Source organism: Pteropus medius, unplaced genomic scaffold (assembly GCF_902729225.1).
Source record: "Pteropus medius unplaced genomic scaffold, Ma_sr-lr_union100, whole genome shotgun sequence".
NCBI lineage: Eukaryota > Metazoa > Chordata > Mammalia > Chiroptera > Pteropodidae > Pteropus > Pteropus medius.
Window position 1 is genome coordinate 3,754,181 of NW_024354875.1, and position 14,040 is coordinate 3,768,220.

The 14,040-nt window shown below is 45.4% G+C and overlaps 1 protein-coding gene across 1 annotated transcript in view; it reads right to left on the reverse strand.

Annotated features, from left to right (window-relative positions):
* Nucleotides 1–2,736, reverse strand: part of DAW1 (dynein assembly factor with WD repeats 1) — a 35,743-nt gene extending 33,007 nt beyond the window's left edge. Inside the window, exon 1 of the mRNA XM_039855603.1 lies at nt 2,554–2,736. Within this exon, the coding sequence (XP_039711537.1) occupies nt 2,554–2,635 (82 nt within the window). The 5' untranslated portion in view covers nt 2,636–2,736. The remainder of the gene's footprint in view (nt 1–2,553) is intronic.
* Nucleotides 2,737–14,040: the final 11,304 nt, after the last annotated feature.

Genomic DNA, 14,040 nt, shown 5'->3' on the forward strand with positions numbered 1-14,040 from the left:
GTTGAAAAGCCATTATTGTAGAGCTCGAGCCGAGGAATGACATCATCAGATTTATATCCTAACAGAGTCACCTGCTGCTGTGTTGAAAGCAGACTGAAGTGGAGCAAGGGGAGAAGCTCTAGCAATAAAGAGAATGGTGGGCTTGAATTGGGGGAGAAGCTGTTCAATCGTGTCTAGTCATGTACTGGATACTGATGCTTCGGTAAACAGCGAACCACATATACGATGGCGGTCCCATACGACTATGGTGGGGTTGGAAAATTCCTATCGCCTAGTGATGTCATAGCTGTCGAAACATCGTAGTGCAATGCATTACGCACGTGTTCGTGGTAACTCTGGTGCAAACAAACGCACTGGCTGCCAGTCACGTAAAAGTGTAGCACATACAGTATGCACAGTACATAATACTTGATAATAAATGACTATATTACTAGCTTATGTACTGTACTTTCATCGTGATTTTAGAGTGTACTCTTTCTACTTACATTTTAAAAAGTTTGTTGTAAAACAGTATGCCATGTCACGCCGGCAGCAGCTTCCTACATCTCTGTTTCCCACATCTCTGGATTGCATCATTTTCTCTTGTGTTTGATTCAGTCTCGTGTTGTTTTGTATGGTAAGATGCTATACAGGCTTGTAGCCTAGGAGCGATAGGCTAGACCACGAGGCCTAGGTGTGTCGTAGCTATATCATCTAGGTTCGTGTGAGCGCACACTCTACGGTGTTTGCACAACGGCGAAATCACCGAACGATGCATTTCTCATTGTCACTAACAATGTCACTAAGCGGTGCATGACTGTATATATTTTGAAGGTGAGCTGGCAGGGTCTGCTACTGGACCAAATGTAGAGTGTACAAGAGAGGAGAAAAGAATGAGTCCAAGGTGTTGGCCCGAGCCCAAGTGAAGGAACGAAGCTGCTCCAGGAGGCCCGTGTGAGATGCACATCGGACATCGAAAGGAAGTATCCGGCAGGTGGTTAGGTACGTACTCAGGACTACTCAGGATGGTTTCTAAGCCTTGAGAACAGATGAGGTCACCTATTCAATGAGTAGAGACAGAGAAGTCCAAGGACGGAGCTCTGGAACACTCCAACATAAAGATCGGGGGAGGAAAAAAAAAGAGGAGAGGCCAACAAGATGGACCAAGAAGTAGTGACGATGAGGCAGGAGGAAAAGTCGAGCGTGTGTCTCAGCAGAGGAAGGAACAACGACCAAACGGGTCGAATGCTGCTGTCAGGTCAAGAAAGGCAGGGGTGAGATGTGGCCAGGGGAGTTGGCGATGTCAGAGGTCATTGGAGATCTCGAACCAGGCAGTTTCAGTGGAGCAGTGAGGGCGAAAACAAAATAGGAGTAGGTTCGAGGCAGAATGGAGAAGAAAAAACCAGAAACAACATTCTCTCAAGGAATGGAAAGCGATAAACGGGGTAGTAGCTGGAAAGGGCGAGCAGAGCTGTGAGATGGGCGCTCTGACTGACGGCTCGGCAGATCGAAGCAGGTGGCCCGACTTACTAAACTCGTATGTGGTGACAGTAGTTATTATGATCCCAGAGCTCATGTTCCTGACCTAAACTCCACAGCAAAGGCATGAAAGCGAGACATTCGTTTATCATTCTACTTATGGGAACCAGCTAAAGTAAAGCTGTGGAATGCTTAAAGAGAACAAGCCATTAATCTTAAGCGAAAATTTTCTATGTACCACTTCTCGCATCTAGAGCCTTTTCATGTTATTTTAAGTGGAATTCTAAGAGAAAAAAAAAAAATGTCTTTACTATAAATGTTAACTTCACGTTGTAGGAAGTTTCTGTCTTAGGGCTACTCTTGCAGAAAGAACCTGACTTTTCATCCAGCAACTGTATTTGGTCATCTACTGCTTTATGGCAAGTTTTTCAGACTTTTTACTTTATAGTTTTCTTGTTTTTAAAGTGAGTTCCGAATTAGAAGACGAGAGTTTTGCTCCTATGTCTGACAAGCTGGGGGACGAGCGGACTTCAAATATTCTCTGAAGTGACTATGTCCTCACCTATGAAACAAGAGAACTGGGCAAATCCAACGCACTCAAACTGTAGCGTTCTAGGGGCTTGTTCTATAATTTATTAACTCATTGAACTCAAGGACTGTGACCTTCTTTAAAGTCCCACGGCACAGTAGGCCATCAATAAACGCGTGGAATACAATCACAAACGTAATGTGCTTTGCTGAGAATGCATTTGTCTTTTCATAGTCGACACACCTTAACTTGATCATCCTGGTACTTTTTTTTGCGGGGCGGCAGTGGCTGTGGGACAATGTGTCCCTCGTCGGCGTCTTCCCTTCCAGAAACCAAGATCCCAGGACATCATCAATCACCACTTCTCCCTCCTCATCTGTCGCCTTTCTAACTAACCAGAAAGCATTATAATTCGGCAATTTAACAGTCATTTAAAAAGTTTTGAGGAAGCACCTTGCTTGCTGTCTCACAGGGATCACCCCTGGGGACCCCGCTGCCTTCTCAGGACCCCGACCAGTGCCAGAAACCAGGGTCCCACGCGAGGGCGGAGAGGGCCAGGCCCGTACCTGGTGGGTAGTAACGAAGCAGGAGGCTCTTGAGCTTCATTTTCTCGCTCGGGGACTCCCAGAGGACCGGCTTCGTAGCCATGGAAACGGCCAAACAGCAGCGGGGCGCCGGAGCGCATGCGCGGGCACCTCTGCGTGCTCCAGGGTCGCGGAGCTCAGAGACCCGGCTTCGTGGGGAGCAGCGTGCGGCGCCGCAGAGGGCAGAAGGGGGTGTCCCGGCCCGGCGAGACGGGGGCGCGGAGCACGACCTGTCCCCGCCATCGCCCGCATCTGCCTCGGGGTTCTCGGGGGGCGGCCGGGGCTCCAGAGCCCGGCGGGGAACAAGGCATCCCGCTGCGCTGCCGCCACGCGCATCTGCACCTCTCAGTGCCTGGTCCCCTCATGTCCTCACTAAGGTGACCTCCTAAGGGGCCAGGCGCGGCCGCACGCACTGTAGCCCCTTGGGTTTCCCAGAAGGAGGCATGGGAGAGAAGTCCCGTTCGCTGTTACCCTTCCTGGACCCACTTCATGCGCTGTTCCTGCCCCCAAACAGAAAATTGACCTCAGCGTAATAGCCTACTGTTGTTGCTGGCGCGGGGCCATACTCTGCGCTAAGCGCCTTATGCACCTCTGCTCACTGATCCTAACAAAGGTATGAATGACGCACCACTTACTGCCATCGCCATCTCAACAATGAGACAATCGAGAAATAGAGAAAGTGATGAACTACGCCAGGTCGCCGTCTAGTGAGTGGTGGGGACGGGATGGGAAGGCGGTGTGTCTGAAGCCTCACCCTGAAGCCTGAACCTGTGCTCCCAACTCTGGGTTTAAGGCTTTTGAGGCCTTCTTTCGAGCTGTTCTATTTCTTGCCAGCATCTTCCTTCGCCTGCCACCTTGGATTTCCATCGAGAAGACTGGATGGGAAGAGCAGGCTATGCAAATTGTCACTTTGTTTAAGGAATTTGGCCTCCAAGTCCCTAAGTTGAAATTTCCCAAACTTAAGCAATTATCTCCTTATCAAATACCTAAGAGTTTTAAGTTCTTACTTCTTTAAAGTGACTCACTTGCTTTACTTCAAATTTGAAAGTGTAATTTGAAAGAGAAGCGTTAATACTGTAAATTAAAGTTGTATATTAATTTTTAGTGGAGAGCAGCAGGCAACTGTAAAAATAAATGTGACTTTTTAAAATGTTATTGAATTATGCTATACTATTGCTGGCCAAAGACTGCGTAATAAAGACCTTCCCTTTCTTCTTCTTCATCTTTTTTTCTTTTTTAAGAGGGAAAAAATTAGCAACCATTTGAAATGTTCAAGACCCAAATGAGCCTTGTTACTGCATGGACTCAGAAGGTACTGACGTTGTCTGCTGAGCACATCAAAAGAAGGCCGTTTCTTTGGGAAATACAATAATGCTGGGGGGGGGGGGAGGGAGAAACAGAAGACGGCGGGGGAAAAAAGCAGACCAAATATGAGGGGGATCGACTCTAAAAGAAGCCATAAACAGGAGTCTATAGGTACTGAGCAGGGCTGCTGAGGACAGGACACCGTGGACATCACTCATCCATAGAGTCCCCAGGGATCAGAACCGACTCACAGCACGTCGTAAGTACACCCAGAAGGTTGGAGAGATCAGGGAAACAGAAAATCTTTGTTACTAAGTGATACAATTAAACCTAATACAAATGGGCATCGTATTAAAAAAAATCCTCTCGTCCCACCAGCGATAAGCATCAATAATTGGGAAACAGGGAACCAGATGAAATCTAAGATACCTTCTAGCTCAGATTTCCCCCCAATCATTAAGACTCTGGAAAAGGTTTGAGGAGGGAGAGGGAGAGTTCATCTATAAAAACAAGGAATTCTTTAGTAGATTTTGCTCACCCATTTTATTGCTCATGTTCATGCCATTTAAAATGAGGCCTTTGGAAAAATAATCACTTTACAGTAGAGACATCTGGTAGACACCATTTAATCATGTATTCAAAGTTAACATCTCCAATAGGGCAAACCGACATCTGTGCCTCCCGTTATAACACACGGAAAAAGACATGGCAATTCTCTGGACTGCCTGCTCCCACCTCTAACCATGAGGAAACATCAGAGAAACCCAAACTGAAGAAATTACACAAAGTAATTGTCAAGGTCAAGGAAGAAAAACTGGACAGAAAAACTACTCCAGATGAAAGGACAGACACTCAAGAGATAGATCAACTAAATGTACTGGGGGATCCTGGATCCCAGACCAGGAGAAAAATGAACTATAAAGGACACAGTTGGGATCATTGGATGACATTTGATTAGTGATTGTGGTTTAAATTATATTAATATTATATCAATATTAAGTTTCCTGATTCTGATCGTTATACTGTAGTTATGTTAACGAATGTCCTTCTTAGAAAAATCACACAAATTTAGGGATAAAGGGGTATGATACCTGCAATCAATTCTCAGATGGTTTCGAACAAAAATTATATGTGAGTATAGGTGTGTGTGTGTGTGTGTGTGTGTGTGTGTGTGTGTGTGACAAATGAGCAAAATGTTAAATCTAGATAATTGGTTTCTTCTGAGAAGCGCCTTCTTCCTAAGTCTGAAGTCATTATAAAACAAAAAGTAGCCTTTGTTTCCCACAGGCTAAGCTGGTTTCAGAATGCTCCAGGATATAGATGACAATCACAGAATTATCTGGTTCCACTTCTGTTTTGTTGAGAGCCCCAAATTCAAGTTCACTTCTCATTTCACCCACAATTTTACCTCCATCTCTAGTTATAGGACCAAGAGCCTTCATCATTGCTGCCTCCCCTTCACCACTCCCTCCATTTCTAGGCATGCCTATCCTTCTTTAAATGGCTCTTTTCTTCCTGTTTGAGAGAAAGGATTTCCTCTGCTTCCTTGAACCAAACTTTAGGTATTGTCCTTTTGCTTCTTAGAAAGGAATTCCAGTTCTGCAGCTTTTGACATCTTTCCCTGGGCATAGGGTGTTTAACCCAAATGAGTGGTCAGAGAACTTCCTAACCTCCTCCCCATCCTATCCAGGAAACTGTTTACCAACACTGGGACACAGGCCCTTGGAGATGCGGCCTAGTCTTCCCACGACCCATGCTCACCGGAAGCGAGCAGCCCTCACCTTCGTCTTTACTCCAGAGTCGTTTACCTAGATGTCCAAACACCCTGACTGTCCATTCAGTTTCCAAAGTTCTTCTCACAGTTTCTCCCAAGGACTTAGGCCCTCTCCGCCAATAGGGCTCCGGTGTTCTAACTCGCCAGCCCAGATTCTTTATTACAAGTACCCAGTATAAGTCCCCCGCCCCCTTTCTAGGAAGGCAGTGGGGTTGTTGGCAAGTGAAGTAGTGATGCAAAGAGAAACAAGTGAAGTTCACAAGTGCAGGCAGATTTCCCTTTTGGCCTTGGCTTAAGTTGAGGTTAAAGCTATGCTTAATTGACTCACCATTGACTCATTTCTGGAAGCTGCAGTACGAATCTCTCGACCTGAGTAAATGACTGTTTCACTCTAAATCAGCCCCTGTGCAGGGCAATTAGTTGCAAATGATGCACAGAAATTGCAAAACCAAAATTCCTGTATTGCTCAGGTGATGGGCGCTCCTCCCGGTGTGGGGCTGACTCGGGATGACTTCCTCCCGGGGCTATTGTAGAGACCTTCCTGAAAGCACTGTAATACTTTTCATCGATTCACGGCATTCTGTGTTGATTTTACCACTGACGCACTAGGCCAACAACTGCCATTCATACGGACTTGTTGTAGGAATGAAATATTTGACTCTGGGTTTCTCTCCTACTGCAACCTGCCTTTAACAACCAGAAATGTTTTCTCCCCCAAACCAGCTCAGTCTAGTGCACTTGAAGAGACTCAAAGCTTCAGTGTGTCCCTGGACCAGCAGCGTGGGTATCACCTGGGAACTTGTTAGAAATGCAAGTTCTCGCCGCACCCCACCACCTACAGAATCAGAAACGCCGGTGGTAAGACCCAACAATCCACGTTAGAACACTCTTTCCTCATGATTCTGATGAAAGACGAAGTTTGAAAATTATTGCATTACTGTGGTAAGTTACAGTAACACAGGGATGAGTGTATGTGGGCTCCCTTCCCCTGCATTCAGGCCATTCTGAACAGTCTTCCCTGATTGTCGGGAACAGTAAACTGGTTTCCCAGCCACATCCCAGGATGCGAATAAGACCCAGAAGCGATGTGGGAAGAGACTGGGGAATTCTCTACCTAACTGGGTTTCAGGTGCTCCACTCCACCAAGACAGACCCATGGACATCAGATCGAAGGAAGGATAAGAAAGTCCCTAGGAAGGAAAGCGATGGGCAGGGGGATCTCTACAGGTGGGAGAGGGAGAGAAGGAGGAGAGAGGGTGAAGGAACGAAGGCAGGAGGCAGCCTGGGGATTCAGATCCGGCATTGTGGTGGGACAGGTAGGGCAAGAGTAGGGGTCCCAGTGGCAGTGGGGCTTGGTGGTTCCCATGTGACCCAGCTCCTCCTGGAGAGAGCCATGGAATCAATGAGGGGCGGTGTCACTTGTTTGTGGGGGCTCCTCATGGAAAGCAGTAGATAATAAAGAGAGGTGTAGTTCCCTCCTGGAGAGAATGACACAAAGAGTAGATTGGATGTTCAAGGCCTGGAAGAAAAGATCAGCTGTGAGAACTCAGATAACAGTGGCCCCACCTCAGCAGACCCCCAAGCAGAGGCTGCATTAGGGAGGAGCATGTTGATGGCACGTCTCTTTCTACCTTCTCCCCATGCCTGCCTCCACCTTGCCGAAGGACTCACAAAGTATCCGATCTTACCTGGGACCATAAAACTGGTGGGGCCAGGAGCCACTAATGAATCATTTAATAAGCATATACCGAGGACCGATGAGTGCCAGGATGTTCCAGAGACAGGGATCTAATTCTGAGAAAAATAATTCAGGGAAATCAGCCATAGAAAGAATCAGACTACAGGTGGGGTTAGAACTATTGCAGTTGTGGAGAGAGGGCACACATCTCTAGGTGTGACATTTACACTGATGGGTTACTACTGAGACACGCAGGTCCGATCAACAATAGCTTTGCCATTTTGTTGTGATTCCTTAGAGCAGAATACCGATCCTTACAATTCTGCTCTGACTTGAAGACTGGCTCTCTACCATCTAACCAGCTGCGTAATCTTTGGCAAGGTTCCTAACCTCTATGGCTTCAGCTTCTTCTTTGGAAAGATAGAAATCATCGCGGTATCCAACTAATAGAGTTGTCGTCATTGAGTCTGTTTCATTCAGAAACTCTCTGTACGTATCAAGGATGCCGATGACGACAATAAGCATTTATTATCTTCAGGTCGTTTGAAATCAGAGAAAGGGCGTATGAATATTGTTCCCATTTAAATTGATAATGTAGACCAGCAATTGCTCTTCAAGTCACTCACATGTAATTTAGAGACCTTTGCATGATATTTGACAACAGGTGTATTTTCTTAGTCATGGTAATTAGTATTAGTATAAGTAATCTAAACACTTAAACTAGTTTACATTCCTTAAAACATAACTACTTTCCCTGTAAACTCAAATCTGCGTCTTCTTAAAGAAATGGCCTGTGAGGATTTGGAATGCGCGAGGCGGTTCTATGTCTTAACAAGTCTAGAGATGATAGTCCTGGGAAGAGCAGCAGTTAAAGGCTCGAAGGACCTGAGAATTCCCAGAACATGACAAGGAGAGCTGAGGTGGACACGACACTACCTTCTGTGCCTGGCACATAGTAGGTCCATCATTCATGCTTGATGCTGGAGGATTTGGAGGATCATTTGGGGAGGAAATAACTGATAATGAGCAGGTAGCGGACCGGGCTAAGAGAGCTGGATAGACAGAGACAGATTTTAGCTCCGTATGAAGGACTTTGTGCCGGTGTCTCCTTTCAGGAACCAAGCTGTTTCGAAAAGGACTGAGAATTTCCCAGCATGAGAAGCATTCTTGCTGAGGCAGTTTGAGCAGCTACCTGGGTTATCGCAAAACACAACGTTAAATCGGATGAGAGACTGGACTAGATAAGAGATCTAATTTGCCTTTTGATGCTACGATTCCACGATTTTGCAGTGTCTGTGTGTTTTCACAAGAGAATGAATGTGGGAAGGTGAAGCACAGTGAATCGCTAATTGGAAGACAGAATTTCTGATCGTGGCCTTCCCAGCGATGATCTGTAAGCAAGTCATTTGGCTAGCTAACCTTCGGTTGCTCACCTGCGAATCAGTTTCCTTCATTCCATTCTGCTCCAGCATCCGCGACGAGCTTCTTCCTGTTCTGGGCTTTTATTCTTGTCATTCCTTCCACCTGGTAAGCTTCCCATGCCACCTGTTCTGAAGCTTTATCGAGCTAGAGTCACTTTCTCCACGTGCTCGATTCAGTTACTACCACCGTCCGCGGTGGGTGCGGGTTTCACATCACAGACTCTGAAATATCCCTACTTGGCAATTCCTGCCTCCAGCCCCCATCCGGAAGACTGCATCTGGCCACTCGCCAGTAATTTCACATGAACTGTGCATTTGGAAAATTATAAAAGATGTCACCTCTGGGTTGGAGGATTTCGACCCAGAGCGGGCTGACCCAGGCTGAGCACGGGCCAGGTTTGGCCCCACTCATCTTCCCTGGCGGTGCTTGGTGATCTGTGCAGACTGCCCCCCACCCCTGAGCCCAGAGGGCCACCACAGTTCTCCACACGTGCCCGGAAGGTCGCTGATCCTCACAAGCCTTTACCCCTTTAAACTTTCCTATCCGGTTCATACTTTATCGTAGTGCATTTGCTTGCAAGTTGCTTTTCAATGCAGAAGAAGTGGTGGGGGGAAGATGGCGTAACGTGTGATTAGGTAAGACTTGCCAGGAGTCAGATTTTGATGCTCTTGATGATGAGTCTGTCTTCTTGAGGGAGGCAGCGTGGCCTTGAAGGACGCATAAATGACTCAGCAATTTGAAGTATGAATGCCGTTCCACCTCATACTAGCAGAGTCACTTTTAGAACCTCAGTTTCCCCTACTTACAGTGGGATAGTAAGAGTATCTACCTCATGGGATTCTTATAGATTAAATGGCATCAATATATGCAGTGCACTGTACACCCCTTGAAATTTCTAGGCACCTAAAATTATTTTCTTTAAACATTATCATACTGCTGTTATCTGCCTCTGTAATTGGATTCTCTAACTCTGGAATACATACCTGCACAATATATCTAACTAATCAAAATAAAATATCTCTTGGAAAAATTGTTACAATCCGGCTATGGTTATTTAGCTGCTAAACAACCCATTGACAGTAGGGGGCAGCAGTGCACACGTGTTTTACAGCAATGGTATCCTTTAGAAGTCTAGAGCTGAGTCAGACAAAGGAGCCTGGGGTCTGCACAGAGCACACGCTTTCCTCTGGATTCCTGTATTTGAAGGTCCTTCCCCAGATATACCGAAACAGTACATTAAACAGATTTTTGTTTGTTTTATCTTTTTATAATTTTGTACTTATTTGTTGAGGTTTTGTCATTTGAAAGTGTCTCTCTCCTTCTTTTGAAAGAATATTCAAAATTGACGAGCTACATGTGTTTGTTGTTTTCTATCGCATTTAACTTTATGTGTTACTGTTGTGTTCACCATAATTTAATATATCTGAGAGATTTTTAAAAACCATCACTTTTTGAATATATAATAAAATAGTGATCATTATAGGTGACGAAGCTATAAGAAATCAAAACGTGATTTAAATAGCCCTGCTAATGACACACAAATATGCTAGAATGGGAACCATAATAATTAATATTTGCTGAATGCAAACTTTGTGCCAGGCCCTGGGTTAAGAGTATTATACAAATTATTACCTTATTTAATCGTCACAAAACCTCCATGAAGCAAGAGCCGTGGTCCCCATTGTGCAGATGAGAAACTGAGGCTCTGAACAGATGAGAGAGCTTGAGCTTCCCTCTTATGTCTGTGACATTTTTAAATAGTTCTTTTACTTAATCAACTTTTTTGCTTGCCTTTTAGTCTAAATTTTTTTATTTAAAAAAACCCTAAAATTCTATTTTCTCCTACTTTCTTTTTTTCTTAAGCATGTAGCACTTTCACCGTGAACGAAGAACTGCTTTTAACACTACCCCACTGAGCATAGGGTCCTGGAGACTCGGCCTAATGTCTAACAAACTACGACTATGAGAGCTGGGCTGCCTTTCAGGCAGGATTTGGACTTTGCATGTGTCTATTGGACCGAATACACAGTTGCTAAAAAGTAACATTTTAAAAACAGAAGAGGAAAAATTCAGACCGTCCTTATTTTGTTTTGTTTTCCATGGAATATATGTAAAAGTACTTTAAAAAGTAAAAATTTTGAGATCTGTGGTGCTATTATTATTGTCGCCATTGCTGTTGTAATCCATATTTCCAGAACTTGAATCCCCCCGTCTGCCCAGCATCTCACGGTGGCAATATTTGTGGGTAATTATGAGAAGATGTAGCTGAGCATATCTCAGCTGATAAGATGGAGTAAGAAAGAAGTAGCAGGATGCCTTAGTACGCCCCATGGATGCAAGTGGTTCAAAGATAAATCCCACTAAATGCAAAGACCTGCCACTTTACTCATTCTGAGAGACTAGTATTTTCAAGTTTGTTAGGATATATGCCTCAAAAAGAAAAATAAGATGCTGCACTCTGCACTCCATCCAATTAAGAGGCAAAAATCTTGGTGAAATATTAGGACACTTTGAGTTGAAAGGCTCAACTCATTTTCCAGGTAACCTGTGGAGTAGCCAACTTTTAGTAGGATTGGGCATATGGAAAGTTCTCAATTTGTCCAAGCTATTGTGGAAACAGCTCCACCACTGGGCCCCGTGAGTCAAAGGATGCTCAGGATGAGGTGTCAAGTCTTTGGAAGTCTTGAAAGAAGAAACACAGATCAAGCCCCTGGATTTTTAAGCAAACCATAACGTCCTCCCTAAGTAAATCTTCTTTTGAAAAATGATTCTTGGCTTGCTACAGGGCCCTTGCAGAGTCTAAACACCAGACAAAAGGACCAGGTGGCCTTATAAATGGAGGTGTCCATTCCCAACTGGGTGTTTCTGGTTCCTGAAGCTATAAGAGCAGTTGTAACCTGTAGCATGCTATCAACGAGAGGGAGCAGCGTTTATGGGATCCAGCTGGAGAAGGTCCTGAAGGCATAAATAAATCAGTTGCATGGACAAAGCTTTTCCCCCAGTGTGCCTACCCTGCTGCCCCGCACCTTTTCTGTTGCCCACCCCCATGGCCACTGAGGAGCTCCCACCAGCGGACGGAGGAGGAAAAACAATCAAACATAATTTATTTAAACTTGGCTTCACAAGATGAAAGTAGACTCTCAAGAATAGTGGAAAATGGAAAACCACGCTTGAGTCGGAACTTGGAGCAGCCCATCTCAAAGTGCACTTGGCATGGAGTGGGAAAGATGGCCTGGTGTGTGCTATAATTTACACAAATATTTATGGAATCGAAAAGAAAAGTTAGATTTTGATGGAAAGGAAGTCTAGAGAAAAGAAAGGATGAAGGGCCTCTCAGAGTGGGGCCAGATTGTGAGAATATTTATGTCCCATTGAGTGCTTACCAAAGACCCCCACTGGAGAGAAGCTTCCCAGTGACCAAGAGGAAAAAGCAACCCCAAGCCAGAGCTGTCAGTCAGCCTCCTCCCCACCAACCCCAACGGGCCCATGGATAGAGTGGCCGAAGAGGCAGAGATGGAGGTAAGGCATGGCCCAGAGATGACTTTTTTCTCACCAACGCTGGCCTATCTGTTGCCCCTGGGCTGGCCTGCCTGCTGCCACAGGCGAGTGTCCACATCACCCTTGGCAGCAAACTCACCTTGAATCCCATTTTTATATCACACCCTTAAGACCAGGCTAACACCATCAGCAGGTTGATTACATTGGAACTACTCTGTCATGGTGGGGACGAAAGTTGCCCTTAGTGGAAAAGACATGCAGGCTGGGTGAGAAATGTCCTTCACTGCCTGCCATGCTTCCTCCTGCAATACAATCTGCTGTGCTCATTGCTATAAGCTGAAGGTGTGTGTCCCCCTACCCCAAATTCATATGTTGAAATCCTAACGCCGTAGTGATGGGATTGGAAGGTGGGGATTTGGGGAGGTGATTAGGTCATGAGGCTGAGCTCTCATTAAGATTAGTGCCCTTATAAAAGAGGCCTGACGGACAGCTCCCTATCCTCTTTCCCCACGTGAGGACATGTCTGCAGCCTAGACGAGGGCCCTCAGCCAACCATTCTGGCACACCAGTCTCAGACTTCCAGCCTCTGGTACTCGGTGGTGTTGTGTTAGAGCAGTCTGAACAGGCTAAGACATGCGTCATCATGATCTTCAAACAACATTGCTTCTGAACAAGGAATCATGCCCATTCACAAAAATGAAGGCAGTCAAAGGATTCCCTGCTCTGACCACAATCTCGCCACTTGGGAGCAACTGGCCTGCAGCACAGTACTCAGTTCCAGGGCTGGTGGAAAGCAGCGCTTGGTTAGGTCGGGGTGTGTTGCTCCTGACGTGGTCATGTGCTCTGAACCAGCAGGTGAATGCTGGGTCTCCCGTAGTCAGAATGCATCATTCTGGGATTCAAAATATGGAGGACGGCATCTGTTAACACTCCACCTAATTCATTCACAAAAGTTCAATTGTTGTCTTTTCAACTTTGGTTCTGGTTTAGCCATCTGAGATTTCAAAGACAAAATTATTCCACCATGGGGGACCACCACGTTCCCATTGCTAAGAACTGCCTTTTTCCTCTTTGTGATTCCTTGTGTCCTTGGATAAACAGGCAAATGAGGGTTCCCACACGGACTGGGGAGATTAGACTGGTTATCAAGGGGAAATGGAGTTCCCATTAAATTAGGCAGACAATAAGAGGATATTCCTCAAACCAAGAAATTCTGTGGAGTAACCATATGCAGTGACATGTTGAGTGCTCAAAGTCAGTGGAAAACCATGAGAATCAGTACAACGAGGACCTGCCTAAGATTCATGACGGTTTGGGTCACCCCCTGACTAGAGAACCGTAACCCGCCGAGGGGCTGGCTGAAGGCAAAGGGAACATAGAACTGGCAATGGAGTAAGGCAGATATAAATAAATACTAAATAAAGCCTATGATCAGTTGCAGAAATGACCGCTGTTGCAGCTAACATATTTCTTCTCTCATGCTGTGTCATATCTTTATCTTTTCTCTCCCTTTTCCCTACTATTTTACAGAGGGCTTATTTATAATTTTGTCCGTGGTTACACTATAACAATACCAGATTGCAATTAAACTAAAAGAGGAAAAACCAAAACCCAGAGACGAATGCTGCAAGTGATGACATTCTGGGTCTCCATTTTGGGGGGAAAAGTTGAATGTATTCTCATTCGCATGAGAGATGGTTTCATGACAATAATGAAAGCGTGTATGTGTGTGTGTGTGTGTGTGTGTGTGTGTGTGTGTGTGTCTGGCTTGTGGTTTGAAGTAAAGTCCTGG